Source organism: Citrus sinensis, chromosome 1 (assembly GCF_022201045.2).
Source record: "Citrus sinensis cultivar Valencia sweet orange chromosome 1, DVS_A1.0, whole genome shotgun sequence".
Taxonomy (NCBI): Eukaryota; Viridiplantae; Streptophyta; class Magnoliopsida; order Sapindales; family Rutaceae; genus Citrus; species Citrus sinensis.
Window position 1 is genome coordinate 583,635 of NC_068556.1, and position 27,336 is coordinate 610,970.

The 27,336-nt window shown below is 34.5% G+C and overlaps 2 protein-coding genes across 4 annotated transcripts; one reads left to right on the top strand and one right to left on the bottom strand.

The window, feature by feature from the left end:
- Positions 1–1,479: 1,479 nt before the first annotated feature.
- LOC102629023 (histidine kinase 5) lies at positions 1,480–7,295 on the top strand. The gene is made up of 13 exons (XM_052443539.1): positions 1,480–2,127; positions 2,877–3,719; positions 3,806–3,862; positions 4,052–4,279; positions 4,352–4,445; positions 4,549–4,755; positions 4,860–4,990; positions 5,101–5,150; positions 5,257–5,588; positions 5,688–5,791; positions 5,976–6,785; positions 6,872–7,030; positions 7,108–7,295. The coding sequence occupies exons 2-13, from the start codon at positions 3,006–3,008 to the stop codon at positions 7,228–7,230; spliced, it is 3,009 nt and encodes a 1,002-aa protein (XP_052299499.1). The 5' UTR covers positions 1,480–2,127; positions 2,877–3,005; the 3' UTR covers positions 7,231–7,295.
- LOC102628751 (glutamate receptor 2.7-like) lies at positions 7,290–26,310 on the bottom strand. 3 transcript variants are annotated; one of them, XM_052443542.1, is made up of 6 exons: positions 25,956–26,310; positions 22,815–24,133; positions 22,401–22,713; positions 21,885–22,291; positions 20,984–21,645; positions 7,290–7,921 (listed from the first exon to the last, which is right to left on the bottom strand). In XM_052443542.1, the coding sequence occupies exons 1-5, from the start codon at positions 26,245–26,247 to the stop codon at positions 21,028–21,030; spliced, it is 2,949 nt and encodes a 982-aa protein (XP_052299502.1). In that variant the 5' UTR covers positions 26,248–26,310; the 3' UTR covers positions 7,290–7,921; positions 20,984–21,027. The 3 variants fall into 3 exon arrangements, with proteins under 3 accessions (XP_052299502.1, XP_052299500.1, XP_015387138.2); XM_052443540.1 differs by lacking the exons at positions 20,984–21,645; positions 21,885–22,291; positions 22,401–22,713; positions 22,815–24,133 and adding exons at positions 8,816–9,222; positions 9,332–9,644; positions 9,737–11,058 and having other exon boundaries at positions 7,420–8,583; XM_015531652.3 differs by lacking the exons at positions 20,984–21,645; positions 21,885–22,291; positions 22,401–22,713; positions 22,815–24,133; positions 25,956–26,310 and adding exons at positions 8,816–9,222; positions 9,332–9,644; positions 9,737–11,058; positions 12,717–13,174 and having other exon boundaries at positions 7,420–8,583.
- Between the last annotated feature and the right edge of the window lie 1,026 nt (positions 26,311–27,336).

Consider the following 27,336-nt stretch of genomic DNA (forward strand, 5'->3'; position numbering starts at 1 on the left):
TTTTTAGCAACTGTCATTTATCACACACCATGTCTCTCCAACTAATTTTATACAAAACAGTTGGTTGCCGAATTTAAACTATTATGAATGCTTCCTTTGTGTACTCTTTTTTTATTTTCCCCTGCAAAGGTGCTGAAATTAATATTCATAATTTCAGTAATGAAACCTCATAACCAACCCATCAAGGAATCTTTAATAAACACGATTAATAATTAAGGAAGCGCTTAATTAGTTCAAATTTAGGATTTTTTTTTATTGTTAGTTTCCCACTAATAATAAACTGTATATTGTCATCAAACAAGTGCATTCATCTTGCTGCTATTTTAATTAATCACATTCACAAGTTATGTGGTTCCTTACAAATTAGGAATTAATAACATCTAATATTGTGTAAGGAAATAATAGTATGATTAAGATTTCACTAACATCAAATAATAATCGAGTCTTTACAATTTGGGTCAATCTTAAAAATATTGTTTTTAGATTTTTTTTGCTAATTTTATAACTTTTGAATAAAATTAATAATATTTACTCCCCTAAATGCAATATTAATTTATAATGCACATACTTGGCAAGTAAGTGATTCAATTACTTTATCCAAAATTCTTTAATCATGGCTGTAAGATGAATCGTGAACGCTCAAAAAGCGAATGTTGGTAGTTCCTACCTATTTTCTTACTATATCTACCCATATTTACAACTGTGGTCTGGACATTTAATTACTTCTAACCAGTCTATAAAATTCTACAATTGAACTTTTTTTCTCATCATTTTTCTTTTGATTAAACACTAACTTGACTATCAAAGAACTTTATTGCAACTAAAAGAAAAACTAAACTAGTAAATACGGATAAATTGAATCATCAAAAAAGTCTCAGATATTACAATATTCTAGAGTAATATTTCTCGAGTATGAATGTTTGCAAGTTTAAAAATGTAAATATGAGACAAGGTAGTATTGTCAAATTATAGTTTAACGTTGATAGCATTGTCCAATGGTTGACAATGCTATATCCAATTTCAAATTTTGATTTTAAAAGTAGCACTCCAATTGCAAGAGTATTGATAGACATTTTAAATTTTTTATCCCAAATTATATTCCAAATGATACGCCACTCATTGATTGCTAATTCTTTATAAGATTCAAATGACTTAATTGTATTATCCCCATTAAACTAATTAATGAATACTACATCATTTGAAATAATTTTTTGGGATAAATAATTTGAGATGAATAACATTACTGTTACTCCAATTGAAAAACTATAATTTAGAGAACTTAACCACAATTAACCGTTTATATTTTTTTTTATAAATAACGATTAACTATAGTTAAAACAAACTAAACCATCAACTATTAAAAGTTTAAAACTAATCCATGTTTAAATCTAAGGTTTATGTTATAAATAAGAGTGTTCACCCTCTTTCCTAAAGCTTTCGTAAGTGTAGTAGTTTTAACATTCAATTTTAACATTGTTGTCATATAAAACTCTCAAAACTTCCGCGTCTATCACACGCGCCGTCCCAACACGTCACCTAGGAATAGTAAAAGGCGGGGAACAGCAACAACTTCCTGCCTACTTAAAAATACAAAACAACGTCAAAACACACTCTGTTTTGTCTCTAAATTTTCCTTCTCTCTTTCTATTATTATTATTATTATTTTTTGGGGGATTGATTTTGTGAAGCAATGAGAAACAAGAAAGAGTAAAACAGAAAGCAGGAGTTGATCATATGAATGTGTTTGATTCAATCAAAAGACTAATGAGTTTTTGCAGAGGGAGGAGCTATGGATGTAGCGTTACAAACAAAACAAAGAGAGAGATGATTAAGGAATTAAATATTTGTATCAAAATAAAAGCGCCAAGGCCTCAGAATTTTGTAATGTTTTTGACCTCTAACATGCACATGGCTTCTTGAGTTTCTCTTTTATTTTATTTTAATTTTTTTTAAATCACATGGTAATGCTATCATCTCTCTCTCCCCCCCCCCCTCTCTCTCTTATTCTTCAATATTGCCACTGAAAGGTTCTTGAGTTAACAGTAGTTGAAGACAAAGAGATTCTTCAGATCTACAGTGCTCTTTTCAACTTCTTTCATTGGTGGGTTCATTCACAACAGTCAACAGGTTAGCATATTCATAAATAATTAGTTCTGGAAATGCAAGGTTGAATTTGGTTGGTTGATGGTTTTGTCTTCTTTTTTTTTATTTTGGATGTATCTCAGGTTCATTGGGTTGAATTTTCATTACAATTTGGATTCAATTTCACTTCTTCTTTTTAGTTCAAAATGTGACACAATTCAATTTTTTTTTTCTTTTTATGCAAGTGATTATCTCTTTGTTCTTGTTCCAATTACAAAATTTGGTTTTGAGTACAACAGGATTTTATTATAAACTTTCTTTCATTTGTTTTTCTCTTCCCCATATCAGCTTCTTTGATCGATGATCACATCGTACCAATAAATATGCATGATCTTTAATTTTGCCAATTGTTAATTTTAGCAGTTCAGGCAATTAGTGAACAGGAATCAGGAAATTTATTTTGTTATTTAGTTATTTTGTTTTCTTTATGTCTTCAGCATTAGCTGCCTTATGATTGCTGTGATTTGGTATGTAGAATAGGTTGCCTGAGGGGATTTTTTGTTTCCTCTTTATTCCTTTTTCCTCTTAATTTTCCATTTTCTGGATGGTGTAATATAATTAAATTAGTAACTTCTTTTCTTTATTTTGACATATTTGCCGGATTAATTTTTGCGTAGGCTCAAATTCTTCCTTTCCATCTACTTTGTCAAATAAATTGAATTTTACTCATAATTTGTTTGTAACATGCATCTAGTTTCTTTTTCTTACTAAACTGAAATCTAAGTCCTGTTCAGAAATTTTTTGCAGTTGTACTGGTTCTATCTTTGCTTCAATTATATGGTAAACGGAGTGAAATTGAAGAATGGTTTAGCGGAATATTGATGTTCATCGATGTTGTAGTCTTGTAGAGACAGAAGTTTTTAATGGTTTGCAATATGGAGACTGATCTAATAGAAGACATGGACATCGAAGGGCTCCCTTCGATGTGGCCTGAAGATATTGGAAGTGATAAGCAATTCAATGTAGAAAGACCAGGAGGAGGTCAAGATATGTTGGAGGAGGTGACAATCCCGGAAGATCAGACTATAGTTGATTTCAAGCGCCTGCTGGAGCTGACTAATTATACTGACAAGGGCTCTTCTCAGATGGCATACCTTGTAAAACACTGGGAGTATAGGCAATCAAATGCTGTCCGTCTTCTAAGGGAAGAGCTCGACAATTTAAGCAGACAAAGGCAAGAGTCTGAGCTGAAGAAGTTGGAGATATTGGAGGAACACCGTTTTGAGGAAGAAGGATATGGGGGTGATAAACGTCCCATTTCTATCATGGATGAGCTTAGTGATATGTGGAAAGATGTTTGTCCGAGGAAAAATGATGTTGTTTTCCAAAGCAAGAGAGTTGAAGTAGATGCTGAGTATGATACTGTTGAGTATTGGAAGCAACGGGCCTTGGATTTGGAGAAAATGTTGGAGGCCAGCGGCCAGCGGGAGCAGGCACTCATGGAGAAGTTGAATGAAAGCGTTACAAATCTTGAAAAGCAATCCTCTCCAGTGGAAGAATTATCTCAGATTCTGAAAAGAGCGGATAATTTTTTACATTTTGTACTTCAAAATGCTCCAGTTGTTATGGGGCATCAGGTAACTATCACAGAGATGATATACATCTAATGAAAATTTATCTTTCAGCTGGGGGAACTAACCTTTTGAAAATCTTTCTATCTCAGGACAAAGAACTCCGCTATCGTTTTATCTATAACCATTTTCCAAGTTTGCATGAGGAGGTAACAACTTGCGATTGAAGTATTTATTCAAGGTTTTATGGGTTGATGTAAAGTCATTATGTTTCAAGCTCTCTGTTTTATTTAATTGCTAGCTTGTAACTCAAGAGCATTCTCCTTAATTTGGAGTTGGATTCTTTGAAGTAGTGTTTTCACTAAACGGTACATTATATTTTCTGATTGAGCTTTCAGGACATTTTAGGAAAGACGGACGTTGAAATTTTTAGTGGAGCTGGTGTCAAGGAATCTCAAGATTTCAAAAGAGAGGTTTTGGAAAAAGGTTTACCCGCAAAGAGGGAAATTACATTTGAGACCGAGTTATTTGGGTCAAAAACATTTTTGATATATGTGGAACCTGTCTTTAGCAAGTCAGGGGAAACAATCGGTGTAAACTATATGGGAATGGATGTAACTGACCAGGTAAATAAATTCATTTCAGGATTTTGATTGCTGTAAACAGAACATGTTCTTATGTTTCTGATCTTACAACAGGTCAGGAAAAGAGAAAAGATGGCAAAACTTCGCGAGGAAATAGCAGTACAAAAGGCCAAGGAAACAGAGCTGAATAAAACAATTCATATAACAGGTTATTTTACTTTGTGTAAACTTGAGCGATTTTGAATTATAATGAGGCAGGCTTGTGCAGCTGCAAAGTTGACTCTCTAGTTCTGTGTTAATACTTTTTGCAGAGGAGACAATGCGAGCAAAACAAATGCTTGCAACCATGTCGCATGAGATTAGATCTCCTTTAACGGGAGTTGTTAGCATGGCTGAGATTCTTTCCAACACAAAACTTGATCGGGAGCAACGACAACTATTAGGTGTTATGATATCTTCAGGAGATTTGGTTCTTCAACTTATAAATGACATCCTAGATCTTTCCAAGGTGGAGTCAGGTTGGCAATTCATTACCTTTCACTGACTGTGGAGATAACAAAAGCTTTAATTACTATAATTAGTATATTACATTCCAAAATTTATGTTTTTCTCTTCTGTTCAGGTGTTATGAAGTTAGAAGCTGCAAAGTTCCGGCCAAGAGAAGTCGTAAAGCATGTCCTTCAAACTGCCGCAGCTTCACTGCAAAAGATTCTTATGCTGGAAGGAGATATAGCAGATGATGTTCCTATTGAGGTGAGATTTTCATGACACTCAACCGTTTTGACAATTTTGTTGCGCATGGACACGGCATGTCATACATTCAGCTCTGCAAATCATTATTCAAAATATTGCCTCACTTTCAGGTCATTGGAGATGTCTTACGAATTCGACAAATCCTCACCAACTTGATCAGGTACTTTATTTATGCTTCCACAGATCATCAATTTCCTATGAAGCAAGGTAGTTAAGTTTTTCAATTTTGCGAAGGATGGTATTAAATTGATCCATATTCTTTGCAGTAATGCGATCAAGTTTACCCCAGAGGGGAAGGTAGGGATAAAGCTTTATGTGGTACCTGAGCCTCCTTTTGCAAAAGAAGGATTGAAACAAAAGTCAAAAGCATATCAGTCTGCTACAGATGCAGTGAAAGAAGAGAAACATCAACCAAAATCTCAAACTGCCAGTGACCAAAATGGTTTTCATGATAAAAAGCATGGCGAAGGTTACCAAGATCATAAGCACGATGATGACCCTGGCACCCCGGTTAGTCATGGAAACTCAATGGATGAAGATTTAGAAGCAACAGTTTGGATTCGTTGTGATGTATATGACACTGGTATTGGAATACCAGGTAACGCCAATGCATTATGCTAAAGTTGTTTGTCATAAAATTTTGGTTTGATTTTGCTTTAAACTGTACTTATTAGCTGTGTTCATTTTCACGTAACAGAAAATGCTTTGCCGACTCTATTTCGAAAATACATGCAAGTCAGTGCGGATCATGCTCGGAAGTATGGTGGAACAGGACTTGGCCTTGCAATATGCAAACAGCTGGTGAAGTATTTCTTGCTATAACTAATTATGTTACCTTGTGTTGGAAGTTTCTCCTTACCTTTCACCTTGCAAGTATTAAACTTCAAGTAATTGATTTTGTGTTGCTAGTCGTCTGTGAAGGTTTTTTCCTTAACGGCATCAAATTGTTGACCATTATGCTAACATTTCTATGCATTTGTAATAGGTTGAGCTGATGGGCGGTCGTCTGACAGTGACTAGCAAAGTACATTGTGGATCTACATTCACATTTATACTCCCATACCAGGTTTCACCAATAGAGGAAAATTCTGACGATCCTGATGATCTGTCAGATATGGCTGATCAGGATTCTGTGACAGATGACGTGACAGCAGGTTTCTTCCAATTCCAACCTCGGACTTTAGGCTCTCTGTTCTCTTCCAATGGAACCAGCAGGAGTAAAAAATTGTTACCAAATAGCATTGGCTTTGCTAGTGCACATAAAGTCAATGGCTTCTCAGAGACGTCTTACTCATTTCCTTCTAACAATAGACAGAAAGAAACAGCTCCACTTGAAGATGCCTGTTCAGTAGCTGAAGTTGCTGAGACATTATCAGAACCTGAAAGCTCATTTAGTCACAGCCCTGAACCTGAAAATGAAACAGAAGTTTCTAGAGGAAAACAGTGTCATGTTGAGACAACCAGTTGGTTCCAAAATCCTGCTACAGAGTCCACAAGCCACTCAGAGGCTAATAGAGAGATGATTCAGACGTCAAAGACAAATGAACCTCAAAAACTATGTGAAATGCAGGAGAAACCTGACAGAATTTCCCAGAGCCCATCCAGCAGCAGTGCAGAAGTACCTGAAACAAAACCAAAACCAAAACCAAAGATCCTTCTGGTAGAAGATAACAAGATTAATGTGATGGTGGCAAAGTCAATGATGAAGCAGTTAGGCCATAGCATAGATGTTGTGAATAACGGAGTTGAAGCTGTACATGCGGTTCAGTGCCAAAATTATGATCTCATTCTGATGGTAATTTCTGGAATGTTAGGATTTAGTCATTCTTAAGCTTGACAATTTAAAAGTTCTAGTAAACACTAGTCATATGACTTTTTCAGGATGTCTGCATGCCAGTTATGGATGGCCTAAAAGCTACAAGATTGATTCGCTCTTTTGAAGATACCGGCAATTGGGATGCTGCTGCTGAGGCTGGAATTGAGCAAGCTATGCCTTCTTCAGGTTCATCAAATCATTTCAAGCGGATACCAATAATTGCGGTGAGCACTTTACTCTTTAAACCCACATACACTGATCTATTACCATGTACTAACAAATTAGTTTATGCAAAATACAGATGACAGCAAATGCGTTGTCAGAGAGTGCAGAAGAGTGTTTTGCAAATGGTATGGATTCATTTGTTTCAAAGCCAGTCACTTTTCAAAAGCTGAAAGAGTGTTTGGAACAATATTTTCCATAATACATGTCTCTTGTAAATCTATGCTTTGTACAAAAAATATGATTAGGAAAGTTTTGTAATCAGTGTATCGTGGTCTTTTGATCCATTAGCGTATCTCTCTCTGTAAATAGCACAGGTCTATATCATTCTTTCTTAACTCTCCCCAATAACATTTTATCATTGCATGTCTTCCTAAAAATTAGATAAATGATACATAAACAATGGTTACTGGCTAGAGGTAATTGGACAATTTGGGTTGGGCATTTTGCCCAAACTGAACCGAACCATACCTGTTCGGGGGTCAGTTCTATTTCATTTCAGAATTTTCCTTACCAATTAGTTTTGGTTCGAATTTTAAAAAATGAACCAATACCAAGGAAACCAAAAAAACGAACTGAACTGAAATCGCTCACCCCTACTGGGTCTCTTATCTGATATGCAGGGTTATATGCTCACAATGAATCCGTAAAATTTCCACCAATAGCAAGAGCACTGACTTGAATTTTTGTTATAATTTAATATAAGAAAGCCAAGCGGTGCCAAGTAAAAAGATATGAGCTTCGTTAACAGTTCTCTTTGCCTTCAGTTACATGCTATCTACTGCTAAACTAAGGTCTATAATTTTTTCCCTGGATGTGCTTATTTTTTAATCTGTCTGTGGTCCCTTCCAGGTCTGAATTTCTTCCATGAGAACATCCCTTCTAGAGACTAACTATCGATGTACTATGGTCTGTAGCTATGTTACTTATCACTGCATTAGTTGTTTTCACGAACTACTTGGGGGCTTCTTTCTATTTCTTGATCTGGATTAGTGAGCTCAACGGCAGACACTATCTCTGGAGGTGCTTGAGCTTGACTATTTGGATTATGATTCGAATTACCATACTCAGTTCTGGGTGTTCCCTGCTCTCCATAGAAACCAAAGTGGGAATCTGCATGCTGTGAGTAGCTTGAAGGACTGGCTGGGTAGCGACTGTCTGGAGAGGCTTCAGTTGCACCCATACTATGAACTTGGATGCCACCTTTGTCTTTGAAAGTATGTGCACTGAGGTCTTTTGAAACAAATATTCTGAGAAAAATACGAATTCTTGACAACAATGATGATTCTGAATTCTTCAAGACATTCCTGTGCTGACGGATGAAAACAGCCAGGAATATGATGAGAGCTAAGATTGCAGCAATGCCAGCAATGAGAAACAGACCCCAGAAACTGTTAAGGCCAAGGCTGCGAGAAGAAACAACGGTACTTGCATCTGGGCAGCCAGAATGTTTCTTGAACCATGCATCTTCAATTTCTTTCATTTTATCCCCTTCAGTCACAGATAAGATTGCCTTCGAAACATCATGTACTAGAGGGGAATGTAATGGGAAGGCCTGTGAATCACCAAACAAGAGAAAATCAGCATGACAAATTGAGAAGGTTGTAATTGATGTGCTTCTGCTTAATTGAGAAAGCACGACAGCTTAAGTGTTTGACGAATGCCCTCTTTTACTGGCAGTTAATATTTATCAACCATCCATTCTTGCTTGTTAGACATTTTATTACAAATAGCTATGCACTAAAACTTAAAAAGTCATGACGCCAGAAGAAAGATCGAGAACTTACAAAACCAAACCCAGCTGTTTTGAATGTTGGTTCAACCATGGTATATTTGGAGCAATGTTGTCCAACAAGCAACTTCCCGTAGGGAATTTCCTCAAAAGCTGCTGCAATGCCGCCATTTGCACTGCCTTTTTGGAAAAGTTCATGACATTCTTCAGGAGAATTATACACCACAAGTTTCCTCTCATCAAAGCGTAATTGTTTCAGGATTCCAAGAACAAATGAACCCTTCTGGTAGCCAACATTGTCCCCTCTCTTTATCAGCATTTTGACATCAGTAATTGTTGGCTGCAGTTGCTGCACAGTGAGTAGCGAAGTCAAGCTGGCTGTGTAGCTTTGAGTGAGAACAAGCACAACAAAATACCATACAATCACCACAAATCTGGCCAAGTTGCTTATCACTCTCTCCCCTGTATACGTAAAAGTTAAAGAAAAAACGTCAATGTAATGCCTTGCATGGTGAATGTGAACGCATTAGTATCTAATAGAAGTCAAGAAAGTTGATGGGACATTTATTACTTTGTGAAAAGACCATCGTTGAGAATGAGAACCAGAAGCTTGTGCCAACTTGATGCCTAGCAGGGCCACGAAAATCTTCGTTTACTCTGTGTTCAAGAGCCCACACTACAAATCCAATGAAAATGAAAAAACAGCCACTTGTCACCCAAAGGTCCCATGTTAATGGCTGCAAGAACACCCATGCATTTCTCTTCTTGCTATCTTTGATCGGCACAATCATGGATACTCCAGATTCTGTATAAGGCAGTGTGAAATCTACATAATTTGATCTGTTCAGCAAAATTGTTATATCTCCCACCACAGCATCAAATTCCTGTTCAAAATCACCCCAAAAAAAAAGAAGTTAACAGGCTTTTACTTTACATAATTACTATTCTAATTAGCATTACGAGATGGATTTTTTACCCCGAGAAATACTTGGTAGATCAAATCATTGTATGAACCGGAACTGGTGCCATCAGGCTGTCCATAGGGGACAAAATCATAAGCGACAGCATATGGCAATTCCTGAATTACAGCTTTAAACACATCTATACAATATCCAGTAACAGAAGTTGGTTCTTGAGTTTTTGGATCAATTGTCACGTTCACAAAATAACTAAAGCCTTTCTTTACGGGCACTCCAATGCGTAGCTTCTTCTCATTTGTAGGAACCTCCCATCCCTTTGGATCAGAAGTAGAATCCCCTGGCCATATGATAGGTTTAAGTTTGGATTTTGTAGTCGAATTTGAACTCAGTTTCTGCGTTAGTCCTTTTTCTGGTGTCCAAAATCCAATCCCTCTTGCTCCATTATTGACATTAATAATCTCAAAAGCTGAAGATTGTAACTGCCCATCAACAAAAATGTAGTCCCCTGTAAGCCCTTTGAATCTTGTACTTGACAAAGCTTGGAGAAGTTTTGGACCATTTTGAGAGATACCAAAAGCTTCAAGATCAGTTGCATTGCGAGAAACATTAGTCTTATCAAAGCCAAAACTTGTGATACCGGCTTTCTCAACTGCCTCGGCCAGTGCCCTTGTAGCATCATAAGCTAATAACCCAAAAATGTTCAATTCAACATCAACAATAGACGGATTCTCCTGCAAAAAATTTCTTTTCCATCGAACTCTAAAATTTTCGAGTGCCTTTGTTTTCGGAACATGAGGTCTCACACCTATCACTCCTTGCATTGAATCGATCACTGAAGGCTCCAATGTTCTTAACAAATTGGTCATAACATCGGTCATGATCCATACACAGCCTTTATTCATCAAACCAATTTCGTTTGCTTTCTCAAAAATCCTAGAGCCAAGGGAAGGCAACATATGCAAAATGAACACTCTGGTTTGCAATGTGAATAGTTTGTAAAGCTCTTTTTCAATTTGATCGTCAGTAGCCAAAGGAGAAATGACACTTCTATATGGCACCCGAGTGTCAATGGCTTGAAGGGCGTCAGTTAGAGAAGGAATCATTGCTTCTCCGTATTGATTGTCTACATAAATGGGCACAGCTTCTCTCCAACCGAAGGCTTTGATTATTGCAGTTATGGCACCAACTTGAGACGAGTCATTTAGGGCACCTCTAAAGAAGTATGGACTCCTAATGGAAGTAAGCGAAGGACTTGTTGCGGAAAATGACAAAATGGGCACTTGTGATTTGTTGCCTAGTTGAATTATAAAGTTGGTCTGCATGGAATTTCCTGATCCCAGCATGGCCTGTACTTGTACATTTTTTAGCAAGTCCAGAGCTGTGAATTGACCAAAGAAAATTGTGATTCAATTTGCATCAAATTTTCCAATTTCAAGAAATAAAAGATTTAGTAGTAATAGTAATTTAGTCCCTAATCTTTAATAATCCTTTATGGACCCTGGGTTCCTCAATGTTGTTCGGCTCCTGTAATTAATGTTGCAATTTGCAACACACATCCCTCTTAACAGTGAAATTAATGATAAGGTAAATAATTATTAATCAAAAAATATAATAATGTTATGTCATATGCCACGTTAGTTATATTATTATTTGCTTTTGTAAACTCATAATCAACTCGTTTTCTATCCTAAGTGGGATAAATTAAGCTTGCTCTTCCACAAATTTAGAAATAAAAATTAAAATAGCATTTTTTCCCCTTATTCTTTAAATTGTCGATTACAACTTTGAGGTTTTTCTCTTTGATCGTACTGATAGTCTTAGCATAAATGAGCATAATATAATTATATCGCATCAACAAATGGATATTAATGTACGGTAGTAATGTGGTCGACAAGTTTCAAGATAAAGAATGAACTTCCTTTCGATCAATTTTTTAGTAACTATTTTTATCTAAATCTTTTTCATATTGCTTATGTTATGAAGAGTGATACTCTCCCATAACATTGTCTAATTAGCTCACAACTTTAACACTATTTATGAAATGCTTCAGAATCATGGCATGCATCCATACAATTATCGGCATATAGTGAAATTACTCACTAGTATTTTTTATTATACTGAATCTAAAGAATTTTGCAGGTAAATAGAGACTCCTTTTTGTGTGTGTGTGTGTGTGTTTGTTTTTGCTCAAAGAAAAGCATTCCAAAGTTATTATCACTGGTATGAGTAGAATTTTTATTTTCAAAGATAAGTAATGGACAACGCCCAAAAGCTCGGATGGACAAATAAAAAAAATTAATATTTAAAAATTACTTGATCAAGCCCAAAATCCATAATTTAAGTGAAACTAATATATATTTTTAATTATTATTGTTATTTCACTTGTCACGGTTTTGCTTATTTACAGCTAAGTAATTGGATAGCTTTTTTATATTGTACACAATTTCTATAAAAGGAGTACCACGAATTCTTCTTATCTTATTTTATTTTATTTTTTTCAAACACGTTGTCAGCTCCAAGTGATGCCAGCTGTGGATTTTGACGGTCAAGACATGAATAGTTTGGATTTTAAGCATCCAATGGAAACTCTAGCAATTAATTAGTAAAATTTAATGGGTATTTAATAAAACATAACTAGCTGTCAAGGAGAAATCATTTGCTGTGTTTTTAGAGCTTCTTTTTAATAAACAGTTAAATATTGATACATTATTACTTACGATGGCAAAGAAAAGTTACTGTGCATTTACTTACTAAACAGTTTGTCAACTTGGCTTTGGTTAATGAGCTGCCGAAAAGATGCTAAATCTTTTCACTCTAATATCCTGATATTTGCCTTTTACTCGTATGTGATTGACATTAATAAACAAATCAATTTGTAATAAAGAGGTAAGCTATTGTACATACGCGAATAAAAATGTATTTCCATACGTATATGAGAGAAACTTTAAAGGTTAAATTCAGGTCAAACGAAAATGAATATGAATTACTATAAATTAAGTAGAAGCGAGAGATGGCGAATAATGATTGGGTACGTACCTGCAGCAGCAGCAGCAACAACATCTCTTTTGGAATCCCTGGTGTTAAGAATAAGCCTAGTTTTGTAGTGAGAATTGGAGTTATAAAAATCCGAAAGGCTCATGTTGATGCAACTCAAAGCTACCTTCCCAACTTCTCCATTTATGTCAAGAACCAACCCCACATTAACAGGAACTGTTGTGTTCTGAGACATGGCTGTGTTAGTGAAGAAGAATAAGCTTAAGATAATTTGAGGAATTAGAATGAATGAGAAAGAGGAGAAAAGTTTTGTTGGGTTATTTGGTCTCGTCATTTTGAAGCTTCTAATTAGTAATAAGGTTTGATATTTTGACGACCGATAGCTCTTGTTTATATAGAGATGTCGCTGATACGAGATCCTCTACATGGGCGGTTGGACTAACCGTGACATTTCTTATTTTAAAAGAAAAGAAGAAAAATCTTTAGGGACTCCGGTTGGAGGGAAATTTCAAGCTATTAGATTTGTCAAATTAATCTTAACTAGTTGTAGCTTGCAATTAGCAAAACAAAATATCACAAATTGGTCGTTTCACATACATCGATTACGTGTCTATCAAGGAGTCGACAGAGTCTAGGGTACCGCTGTTTTGCCTCCTTTCCATTGATTCCATGCTATGCGTGTTGACCTTTTTTCTTTTTCTTTTTTTAATAATAATTGATCGATATATGAGTACAAATAATAAGAGTATGAAGTCATATTTGGGGGTCGTTTGGCCACAACTTGTCGGGTGGAATTGGAAAAATGTAAAAGGTCTCAACTCTGTGTTTGCTGATTTAGAATTAGCAGTTGTTCATCTTAAAAAGATATGTAAATTATAAAAATTTGGATCCACACCTCGTCTGAACCGTACATTCTCATACATCTTTACATCAGTGGCATGAGATAACAAGGCATGCGCCTAAATGGCTTGGCAGCAAAATCTCCTTGAAATATAGAATTTTGGACTAGTTATCTCAAAGCTCAAAGATATTATTTGTCTGAAGCTCCGAAATCCGTTCTTTAAACTCAATAATGAAGTAGGACATGTCTGAGTCCTATATTGTCTTACTCTGCTAACTCCAAGATTTCATCATTTTTGTCTCATTTCATGATCTATCGTTTACCTTGACCAAATCAAACCGTATACATTTCAAAAAGAAAAAGTCACAAGAAAAATATGTATATCTTTTGCTTCGTACAGCGTACCAAAGCCACAAAAACAGCTTTAATTTTGCAATAATAATAACCTTGCCATAGTCAGCATCAAAACTAATTAAAGTAATTAATATTTCCTAGTCAGCGTCAAAATTAATTATAATAATTAATATTTCCTAATACTAGCTTTTATTTTTGTCTGTGGAGGAAGTAATTAATATTATTTGAATGAGTCTAGCTATTGAGTATTGTTAATATATCACAACAGCATTAGCTTCACTTCGAGGAAGCATCCTTTGTAGTGTCAAAATAAATTTCTTGATCATGTACTGTTTTACGTGATCATCGATCAAGCTTATTGACCCGCAAAGATTCTCAAGGCAGTAGCTAGAGTTTTAAATTTCAATCGAAGGCTGCATGTGTCTAACTTTTCTGCAGTTACCTACTAGTGAAATCTCCATCATCGGATTCTGTGTATTCTAATTTAATACAGATAAACACATATTAACTGCAGATGACTTTGGTTAATAATATGTAAAAATTCCTTAATGACATTGGTTTCAAGACTTTAATTATTTCTAATTAACATGGGTCTTTTTTAATATATATGTAATTTTTTTTAATTATTTTTTGAAAAGCATACCCTGACTCCCAAAGTTTGGATTGTGGTAATCAATGATATGCATGCAGCGCTTTTGTTAATTCTTTTGCCAAGTTTATGTTATTTTGTGAATATCTTTTTTTTTTTAAAAAAAAAAAAAGAGTTCAAAAGGTTTTATTTGAATGCATCCAAATAACCTTAAGACACTGATTTAAAAAAAAAATACGTGTGTTTATTTTAAAACGTTCGAGATCTACGAGTACATTTGGACAAATCCTAGAAGTCTTGATCTGAGTCTTGGTGTCATTTTCTCTCATTTATTGTTTAATCTTGGGTCCATGCAATTTGCAGAAGAAGTTGACTTCCAAGTTTAACCAACTCATTATACGTCTTATTCAATTGGTGTTTGCAAGAGCAGCAGAAATTTGAATTAGAATTCCACATCACGGTCTCAGTCAGAGTCATAGTCCCAAGTAATTTCGTATTCAATTGAACAACTCTATTTAATATCTATGTTTATTCCAGTTTTCTGTCTGTATTCATGGCCACGCCACAGTGCCGCGTAATTTCGTTTTATCTCCCTTCTGAGTGAGTTCTGTGAGATAGATTTATAGGAATGGTTTGTTAATTGTAATTTTCTCGACAATTTTTGAGTAATCATCATCATCATCGATCAACGCTTGCTTAATGAAGATTATTAGTGAGTTCAATTCGGCAATAGCAGGCGCCATATCTGGAGGTGGCCATTCGGATTAGGATTTGGATCACCAACTCAGTCGAAGGACTTCCGTGATCTCCGAAGAAACTAAAGTGGAATCTCCATTTATGTCAAGAACCAACCCAACATTAACTGGAATTCTTGTGGCTTTTGACGGGGCTGTGTTATTCAAGAAGAATAAGATCACTAGAGGAATCCGAAAGAACAGGAAATGGGAAAAACTTTTTGTTGGGTTGTTTAGTCTCATCATTTTGAAGCTTTATTTTAGCAGTACGTAAGGTTTTGATATTTTGTTGACGGGAGTCATGGAGTGCTTTTGTTCTTGTACAGTGTTAAAAGATTCGGAAAGTATGAAATACACAATTAATGCCTATAGAATAAGCAAGTAATTGACTCTGCATTGGAAGTATATTTTCATAGATATAGTAGAAATGTTCTTTCAATTTGGAGACTTTGGTTACATAGAAATTTCATGCTATTATACTGTAGGTTGGCCATATCATCACATACACTTCCTTACGCATTTAGCACTTTAACAGTAAAGAAAATAATGAAAATAAAAATAAAACAAAGATCAATTAATCTAAAAGAACAATTAATCTCACAGCATATATATTTTTCAATAGACTCATACGCACGATTACTTACTTTCTTTGAGCATTCTTGAATGTGAAGGACAACAAATCATAATTTCATATTTGAAGAGAAAAAACTTTCCTTTGCCCCAAACTATTCGTCTTAAGAGGGGAAAAAAAAAAACTAAAATTTTCCCCGAAAATTTTGGTGTATTTTTCGGAGATTTTGACAAAAAAATTTCTTGTATTACCGACGTTATGTTTGTAATTTCATCTCTCATATCACAGTCAAAGCCGATACATTGAGTCATCTAATTAACTACAACAATTGTGTCTACTAACAACTCACATGCACATCAATACATGACTTCGATTTTTTAGTACATTTTTTTTTCTTTAAATACATCAACTACAGTATTTCCAATTATTCACGCTTCGATAATGACAGTCTACTGGAAATTTTTTATCGTGCAATTGGAAACAAGCCATGTTCATTGTTCACTTTTTCACCAAGCCTAAAAGTCGGAGACTTCGCATTCTAAAAGTCAAGATTTGCATGCTCTAATTGCGAGCTACTATTCGCATTCTAAAAGTCAGTATTTGCATGCATAATAATCGAGATTCTTTTTTTTCTTTTTTGACATGATTGAAATCTCTCTTAAATTTTAAGATTCATTGAAACTCTTTGGTGTTAAAATTAATTTTTCTCTTTCAAAAATTTAGTCCGCCAATTTTTCAACAAAAACATAGTTTTGTCAGATTTAAAAGGATTAAATTGTTCTCAGAGAAAGTAATTTCGTCGTTAAACTTTAACACTAAGGAGTTCGAAAGGATTTTAAAAAGAGGAGGGGAATTTCGACCATTCTCTACCATTGAATTTCTACCTCATGTATAAATTAATTTATTACTGATTGAGAAGTGCATATAAAGAAAATCTAAAAAGATGCAGTATACCAAAAGTAGATAAGAAAAAAAAATAGAAACGAAATTTTGGCACGAAATTATTGTTAACTAATTTAGTTAGGATTGGTAGCAATCTAAATTCGAGAGATCAGCTTGGTTCTATAAAGCATTTTTATGTGGGGTGTGCTTGTGTATGCGTACACGCACGCACACTTTTAAATTTCTTACAGCCTTCATATGTTATTTAATATGGGTTGTAATATGGGGTCTACTAAGAAGTCTGAATTGAAACACTTAACATCATAGATTAAAAATTTGTTAGTATATAGTTTGAGAATCTGCATCAAATAAATGCAAGACCTACCCCTATATCAAAGACATATATATACTCTTTTCAATATAATATTTGTATCCAATACTTTTACAAATAAGTAGTCAGTCTCTTCCATCTAATACCATTATTTATATTTCATCATAACTTTCTAAATACAGAAATTAGCATAGCATAAGATAAAATAAAACAGCTTGTTGTCTTAACAGCAAAACTCCTTGAATACAAACAGACTTGGGACAATCTCGAAACAATAAGAAATGACTTGTCGGAAATTTCTTATTCACATTTCACAGGAGTAGGACATGTCTGAGTCTGATCTCAATTTTGTCTCATTATTTTAATTTCATCATCTGCCGTTTACCTTGACCAAATAATCAAAACCATTCACTCATTCGATTTGTTACCACGTATCAAAGGACACAAAATCAGAATTCCCAAAATTCTTCAATATTAATGAACTTGTGAAAGTCAGCATCAAGACAATATTAAAGAAATATTTTTCTTTAATTAAGCTACTAGTATAATTAATTAAGTAATACAAGGTTATTTTCTTTTGTTCTCTAGAGGAACTTGTTTGAATGGGTCTATGTACACGCAACATTTAACCACAAAAACACAGTTTCACCTTGGGGAAGCAACCATTATTTTGTTATTTTAAAAAAAATTTCTAGATCAAGTAGTGTGTTTTACGTAATATATCAAGCTTATTGACTTGCAAACATTATTTAATTCAGAATGCATTAGCTAGGGTTTTAAAATATATATATTTTAATTAATCAAATGTTGCACGTACATATACTACTGAAATCTCCATCATCGGATTCTAATACTCTATTCCTGAGTATACAAAATAATATATAGCAAATCGATCAGTTCTACCAACAATAATTAGTTAAAGTAAATGAAGGTAGCTACAGAAGATTTGGTGAACATACAATCAGTAAGAAAATTGAAAAATTTCTTAATAACGTTGCTTTCAAGACTTTATTTCTAATTAACGGTTTTTTTTCCTATGCCTGATATATTTAGTAGAGGAAAGTTGAATGTATAACAAATTTTGCATAATGCTGAATCCTGTTGCCAAGTAACTAATAGTATCTTCTTCTTCTTCTTCTTCTTCTTCTTATTGTTATTAATATTATTATTTTGGAAAAAAAACTTAAATCTTCAAAGTATAAACTCTTAATATTTCAGGAACGAACGTACAAATCTTTTCAAAGTTTGGGTCACTGTGATCACCACTGTGCATGCTTCTTCCCGGCCTTAATTCCTTGCTGCATGCTGCTGTTATTTTTTTCCCCCATAAAACTGACTTTATCATCATGTAGATTCTAAAAATGGCGAATATTTACTAGTTTTTATATTTTGAGTTAAGTGTCCATTTACTCTCTATATTTAAAAAAAATTATCTCAAAACACTCATGCTATTAATAACTACAAGCCTTATTTTTCTTTCCTTTTCCAATAATAAACTCATAGCAATATTTTTTGAGATATTAACGAAAAGAAAAAATAATAATTTATCAAATTAATCTTAAAAGTAACATAAAAATTTACAGAAACTTTTATAGTATTACTTTACTTTTAGGATTAATTCAGTAAAATTAAATTTTTATAAAGTAATTATCAGTAAGATTATTGCACGGGCAAAAAAAATACTCTTTTATAGTGGAATTTATTAGTTAATTTTCCAATAGATAAATATTGATTAATTTGCTAGTTAACTTGTTTATAGATAAATTAATTAATGTCCAAAATATTATTAAAATGTTATTATTGTAAAAGAAAAGAAAAAGTAAAGGAAAGAATGTAAAGTATTTGACTGCAAGAGTATTTTGAGATATTTTTAAAATGTAGGGATTAAAGTAATAGACTCTCAAGTCAAAATCTAAAAGCTAAATGAGGATTTACCCCTTTAAAAAATAAAGTCTAATGGTACATTTGACGTGCCCTAATAAATTAAAAAGCCGTTTGTGTCTTCTTTTAAAATGTCGTGAGTCTACCAATAAAAACAAGTCTTAGGAGTTTGGTTGTCAAATTTTCCCCCAATCATATTATCCCTTTTTTTAAAAAAAAAATTATCTACATAATTTCTCTAAGAGATTGACTTGCAACTAAGTTCTAACTAATTGACTTCTAATTAAGTTCTAACTAATCTCACACGTTATATTAATCTTAGAGAATGGACTTGAATTCAATGATGTCTCATTCAATTATTTTTTGATAACAAAAAAATAATTGAATGAGACATCATTGAATTCAGGTCTCATTCAATTGTTTTGGACGATAAGAATGAATTTAAAATTAGATGCATCAAAGTATGAGTCATGGTTACAGTCCAGGTAATTTTGATTTTGCTATTACAAACCGATCCAATTAAACAATTAAGCTTTAAATCAAATTATAAAATTGGGCGGTCACAAGTCAAAAGTCACAACTCACAAACCAGTAATTAAATTACTTTAAAAAGAGAATTTAAGTCAAAAATCACAATCGAAATTAAATTTTTATATATTTTGTCAAACCAAACAATGGAAATAAAAAGAGAATTTAAATTATTTTCCTCTCCTCCATTCTCTCCTCCCAATCAAACACCACCTTAAGGTAATTTGAGGAATTAGAATGAATGACAGAGGAGAAAAGTTTTGTTGGGTTGTTTAGTCTCATTATTTTGAAGCTTCTAATTAGTAATAAGGTTTGATACTTTGATGACGGATAGCTCTTGTTTGTATAGAATGTCGCTGATATGACAAAATATCACAAATTGGTCGTTTCAGATACATCGATTACATGTGTATCTAGGAGTGGAAAGAGTTTTCGGTACCGCTGTATTGCCTCCTTTCCATTGATTCCATGCTATGCGTGTTGAGTTTTTTTTTTTAATAATTGATTGATATACGAGTACAAATAATAGGAGTATGAATCATATTTGGGGGTCATTTGGCCAAAACTTGTCCTGTGGAATTGGAAAGGAGCAAAAGGTCTCAACTTCGTATTTGCTGGTTTAGAATTAGTAGTTTTTCATCTTAAAAAGATACGTAAAATTATAAATATTCGGATCCACACCTCATCTGAACTCTACATTCTCATACATCTTGTACATCCGTGGCATGAGATAACAAGGCAACCAAATGGCTTGGTAGCAAAATCTCCTTAAACTATCTGATTTGTCTGAAGCTCCTCAAACCATTCTTTAAACTCAATAATGGAGTGGGACATGTCTGAGTCCGATATTGTCAGACTCTGCTAACTCCAAGATTTCGTCATTTTTGTCTCATTTCATGATCTGCGGTTTACCTTGACCAAATCAAACCGTATATGTTTCAAAAAGAAAAAAGTCACAAGAAAAATCCGTACATCTTTTGCTTCGTGCAACGTGTCAAAGCCACAAAAACAGCTTTAATTTTGCAATAATAATAACCTTGCCATAGTCAGCATTAAAATTAATTAAAGAAAGTAATTAATATTTCCTAGTCAGCGTCAAAATCTTCAGCAACGTGGATAGCAGAGCGGAGTATTCTAGCAGCTGCAGTCAACAGATGCGAATTGATGACATGGAGTGCCAGCTGGCATAAGACGGTTACACGGCAGCTCATGCATGTACCAGTTAGTTTATAAGCTAATATAATCTGTTATATTAGTTAAAAAATGAACCAATACCAAGGAAACCAACAAAACGAGTTGAACTGAAATCGCTCACCCCTACTGGGTTTCTTAGCTGATATGTAGGGTTATATGCTCACAATGAATCCGTAAAATTTCCACCAATAGCAAGAGCACTGAATTGAATTTTTGTTATAATTTAATATAACAAAGCCAAGCGGTGCCAAGTAAAAAAACATGAGCTTCGTTAACAGTTCTCTTTGCCTTCAGGTACATGCTATCTTCTCTTTGCCTGGATGTGCTTTTTTTTTTTTATCTGCGTCTATGGTCCCATTCCAGGTCTGAATTTCTTCCATGAGAACATCCCTTCTAGAGACTACCTAGCGATGTACTATGGTCTGTAGCTATGTTATTTATAACTGCATTAGTTGTTTTCACGAACTACTTGGGGGCTTCTTGCTATTTCTTGATCTGGGTTAGTGAGCTCAACGGCAGACACTATCTCTGGAGGTGCTTGAGCTTGACTATTTGGATTATGATTCGAATTACCAGACTCAGTTCTGGGCGTTCCTTGCTCTCCATAGAACAAAAAGTGGGAATCTGCATGCTGTGAGTAGCTTGAAGGACTGGCTGGGTAGCGACTGTCTGGAGAGGCTTCAGTTGGACCCATACCATGAACTTGGATGCCACCTTTGTCTTTGAAAGTATGTGCACTGAGGTCTCTTGAAACAAATATTCTAAGAAAAATGCGAATTCTTGACAACAATGATGATTCTGAATTCTTCAAGACATTCCAGTGCTCATGGACAAAAACAGCCAGGAATATGATGAGAGCTAAGATTGCAGCAATGCCAGCTATGAGAAACAGACCCCAGAAACTGTTAAGGCCAAGGCTACGAGCAGAAACAACTGTACCGGCATCTGGGCAGCTAGAATGTTTCTTGAACCATGCATCTTCAATTTCTTTCATTTTATCCCCTTCAGTCACATTTAAGATTGCCTTCGAAACATCATGTACTAGAGGGGAATGTAATGGGAAGGCCTGTAAATCACCAAACAAGAGAAAATCGGCATGAGAAATTAAGAAGGTTGTAATTGCTGTGCTTCTGCTTAATTGAGAAAGCACGACAGCCTAAGTGTTTGACGAATGCCCTCTTTTACTGGCAGTTAATATTTATCAACCACCCATTTATCCATTCTTGCTAGTTAGAAATTTAATTGCAAATAGCCATGGACAAAAACTTAAAAGCCATGACGCCAGAAGAAAGTTCGAGAACTTACAAAACCAAACCCAGCTGTTTTGAATGTTGGTTCAACCATGGTATATTTGGAGCAATGTTGTCCAATAAGCAACTTCGCGTAGGGAATTTCATCAAATGCTGCTGCAATGCCGCCATTTGCACTGCCTTTTTGGAAAAGTTCATCGCATTCTTCATGAGAATTATACACTACAAGTTTCCTCTCATCAAAGCCTAATTGTTTCAGGATTCCAAGAACAAAGGAACCCTTCTGGTAGCCAACATTGTCCCCTCTCTTTATCAGCAAGTTGACATCAGTAATTGTTGGCTGCAGTTGGTCCACTGTAAGTAGCGAAGTCAAGCTAGCTGTGTAGCTTTGAATGAGAATGAGCACAACAAAACACCATACAATCACCACAAATCTGGCCAAGTTGCTTATCACTCTCTCCCCTGTATACGTAAAAGTTAAATAAAAAACGTCAATGTAATGCCTTGCATGGTGAATGTGAATGCATTAGTATCTAATAGAAGTCAAGAAAGTTGATGGGACATTTATTACGTTGTGAAAAGACCATTGTTGAGAATGAGAACCAGAAGCTTGTGCCAACTTGATGCCTAGCAGGGCCACGAAAATCTTCGTTTACTCTGTGTTCAAGAACCCACACTACAAATCCAATGAAAATGAAAAAACAGCCACTTGTCACCCAAAGGTCCCATGTTAATGGCTGCAGGAACACCCATGCATTTCTCTTCTTGCTATCTTTGATCGGCACAATCATGGATACTCCAGATTCTGTATAAGGCAGTGTGAAATCGACAAAATTTGATCTATTAAACACAATTGTTGTATCTCCCACCACAGCATCAAATTCCTGTTCAAAATCATATAAAACAAATAAATAAATAACAGGCTTTTACGTTACATAATCAAGATGTGATTAGTACTATTAGCATTACGAGATGGATTTTTTACCCCGAGAAATACTTGGTAGATCAAATCATTGTATGAACCGGAACTGGTGCCATCAGGCTGTGCATAGGGGACAAAATCATAAGCGACAGCATATGGCAATTCCTCAATTACAGCTTTAAACACATCTATAGAATATCCAACGACAGAAGTTTCTTGAGTTTTTGGATCAATTGTCACCTTCACAAAATCACTAAAGCCTTTCTTTACGGGCACTCCAACCCGTAGCTTCTTCTCATTCGTAGGAATCTCCCATCCCTTGGGATCAGAAGTAGAATCCCCTGGCCATATGATGGGTCTAAGTTTGGATTTTGTAGTCGAATTTGAACTCAGTTTCTGCGTTAGTCCTTTTTCTGGTGACCAAAATCCAACCCCTCTTGCTCCATTATTGACATTAATAATCTCAAAAGCTGAAGATTGTAACTGTCCATCAACAAAAATGTAGTCCCCCGTAAGCCCTCTGAATCTTATACTGGATAAAGCTTGGAGAAGCTTTGGACCATTTTGAGAGATCCCAAAAGCTTCAAGATCAGTTGCATTGCTAGAAACATTAGTCTTGTCAAAGCCAAAACTTGTGATACCGGCTTTCTCAACTGCCACGGCCAGTGCACTTGTAGCATCATAAGCTAATAACCCAAAAATGTTCAATTCAGCATCAAAAAGAGACGGATTCTCCTGCAAAAATTTCCTTTTCCATCGAACTCTAAAGTTTTCGAGTGCCTTTGTTTTAGGAACATAGGGTCTCACACCTATCACTCCTTGCATTGAATCAGTCACTGAAGGCTCCAATGTTCTTAACAAATTGGTCATGCCATCGGTCATGATCCACACACAGCCTTTATTCATCAAACCAATTTCGTTTGCTTTCTGAAAAATCCTAGAGCCAAGGGAAGGCAGCATATGCAAAATGAACACTCTGGTTTGCATTGTCAATAGTTTGTAAAGCTCTTTTTCAATTTGGTCGTCAGTAGCCAAAGGGGAAATGACGCTTCTATATGGCACCCGAGTGTCAATGGCTTGAAGGGCGTCAGTTAGAGAAGGAATCAATTCTTCTCCGTATTGATTGTCTACATAAATGGGCACAGCTTCTCTCCAACCGAAGGCTTTGATTATTGCAGTTATGGCACCAACTTGAGATGAGTCATTTAGGGCACCTCTAAAGAAGTATGGACTCCTAATGGAAGTAAGCGAAGGACTTGTTGCGGAAAATGACAAAATGGGCACTTGTGATTTGTTGCCTAGTTGAATTATAAAGTTGGTCTGCATGGAATTTTCAGGTCCCAGCATGGCCTGTACTTGTACATTTTTAAGCAAGTCCAGAGCTGTGAATTGACCAAAGAAAATTGTGATTCAATTTTCATCAAATTTTCGGATTTCAAGAAATAAAGATTTATTTATAAAAAACAAAAGAAATAAAGATTTATCTATAAAAAAAAAAAGAAATAAAGATTTAGTATTAATAGTAATTTAGTCCCTAATCTTTCATAATCCTTTATCGATCCTGGGTTCCTCAATGTTGTTCGGCTCCTGTAATTATGTTGCAATTTGCAACACAAATCCCTCTTAACAGTGAAATTAATGACAAGTGAAAAATTATTAACCAAAAAATATAATAATGTTATGTCATATGCCACGTTAATTATATTAGTATTTTCTTTTGTAAACTCATAATCAACTCATTTTCTATCCTAAGTGGGTTAAATTAGGCTCGTTCTTCCACAAATTTAGAAATTAAAAATTGAAATAGTATTTTTTGCCCTTTAATTCCTTAAATTGTTGATTACAACTTTGAGGTTTTTCTCTTTGATCGTATTGATAGTCTTAGCATAAATAGCATAATATAATTATATCTCATCAACAAATGGATAATAATGTATGGTAGTAATGTGGTCGACAAGTTTCAAGATAAAAATTGAACTTCTTTTCGATTAATTTTTTTGTAACTATTTTTATCTAAATCTTTTTCATATTGCTTATGTTATGAAGAGTGATACTCTCCCATAACATTGTCTAATTAGCTCACAACTTTAACACTATTTATGAAATGCTTCAGAATCATGGTATGCATCCATACAGTTATCAGCATATGGTGAAATTACTCACTAGTAATTTTTTATTATACTGAATCTAAAGAATTTCGCAGGTAAATAGAGACTCCTTTTTTTTTTTTTTTAATTTGTGTTTTTGCTCAAAGAAAAGTATTCCACAGTTATTATCACTGGTCAACGGTTTTGCTTGCTCATACAAGTATCAAGATTCGTTGCTTCCCAAGTCCTAGTCTGGGAAAGCCTCACGCATCGGCATAGACAAATGGTATGAGTATAATTTTTATTTTAAAAGATAAGTAATGGACAACGCCAAAAAGCTCGGATAGTCAAATGAAAAAAATTAATATTTAAAAATTACTTGATCAATCCCAAAATCCACAATTATAAGTGAAACTAATATATTATTTTAATTATTATTGTTATTTCACTTGTCAACGGTTTTGCTTATGTACAGCTAAGTAATTGGATAGCTTTTTTATATTGTACTCGAGTTCTATAAAAGGAGTACCGCGAATTCTTCTTATTTTATTATTATTATTATTATTATTATTATTATTTCATACACGTTTTCAGCTCCAAGTGATGCCAGCTCTGGATTTTGACGGTCAAGACATGAATACTTTGGATTTTAAGCATCCAATGGAAACTCTAGCAATTAATTAGTAAAATTTAATGGGTATTTAATAAAACATAACTAGCTGTCAAGGAGAAATAATTTGCTGTGTTTTTAGAGCTTCTTTTTAATAAACAGTTAAATATTGATACATTATTACTTACGACGGCAAAGAAAAGTTACTGTGCATTTACTTACTAAACAGTTTGTCAACTTGGCTTTGGTTAATGAGCTGCCGAAAAGATGCTAAATCTTTTCACTCTAATATCCTGATATTTGCCTTTTACTCGTATGTGATTGACATTAATAAACAAATCAATTTGTAATAAAGAGGTAAGCTATTGTACATACGCGAATAAAAATGTATTTCCATACGTATATGAGAGAAACTTTAAAGGTTAAATTCAGATCAAAAGAAAATGAATATGAATTACTATAAATTAAGAAGAAGCGAGAGATGGCGAATAATGATTGGGTACGTACCTGCAGCAGCAGCAGCAACAACATCTCTTTTGGAATCCCTGGTGTTAAGAATAAGCCTAGTTTTGTAGTGAGAATTGGAGTTATAAAAATCCGCAAGGCTCATGTTGATGCAACTCAAAGCTACCTTCCCAACTTCTCCATTTATGTCAAGAACCAACCCCACATTAACTGGAACTGTTGTGTTCTGAGACATGGCTGTGTTAGTGAAGAAGAATAAGCTTAAGATAATTTGAGGAATTAGAATGAATGACAAAGAGGAGAAAAGTTTTGTTGGGTTGTTTGGTCTCGTCATTTTGAAGCTTCTATTTAGTAATAAGGTTTGATATTTTGACGGCCGATAGCTCTTGTTTATATAGACATGTCGCTGATACGACATCCTCTACATGGGCGGTTGGACTAACTGTGGCATTTCTTATTTTAAAAGAAAAGGAGGAAAGTCTTTAGTGACTCCGGTTGGAGGGAAATTTCAAGCTATTATATTTGTCAAATTAATCTTAACTAGTTGTCGCTTGCAATTAGCAAAACAAAATATCAGAAATTGGTCGTTTCACATACATCGATTACATGTCTATCTAGGAGTCGACAGAGTCTAGGTTACCGCTGTATTGCCTCATTTCCATTGATTCCATGCTATGCGTGTTGACCTTTTTTCTCTTTTCTTTTTTATAATAATTGATCGATATATGAGTACAAATAATAAGAGTATGAAGTCATATTTGGGGGTCATTTGGCCAAAACCTGACGTGTGGAATTGGAAAAGAATAAAAGGTCTCAACTCTGTGTTTGCTGATTTAGAACTAGTAATTGTTCATCTTAAAAAGATACGTAAATTATAAAAATTTGGATCCACACCTCGTCTGAACCCTACACTCTCATACATCTTTACATCTGTGGCATGAGATAACAAGGCATGCACCTAAATGGCTTGCTAGCAAAATCTCCTTAAAATATAGAATTCTGGACTAGTTATCTCAAAGCTCAAGAATATGATTTGTCTGAAGCTCCGAAATCCATTTTTTAAACTCAATAATGAAGTAGGACACGCCTGAGTCCTATATTGTCTTACTCTGCTAACTCCAAGATTTCATCATTTTTGTCTCATTTCATGATCTATCGTTTACCTTGACCAAATCAAACCGTATACATTTCAAAAAGAAAAAGTCACGAGAAAAATACGTATATCTTTTGCTTCGTGCAGCGTACCAAAGCCACAAAAACAGCTTTAATTTTGCAATAATAATAACCTTGCCATAGTCAGCATCAAAACTAATTAAAGTAATTAATATTTCCTAGTCAGCGTCAAAATTAATTATAGTAATTAATATTTCCTAACACTAGGTTTTATTTTTGTCTGTGGAGGCAGTAATTAATATTATTTGAA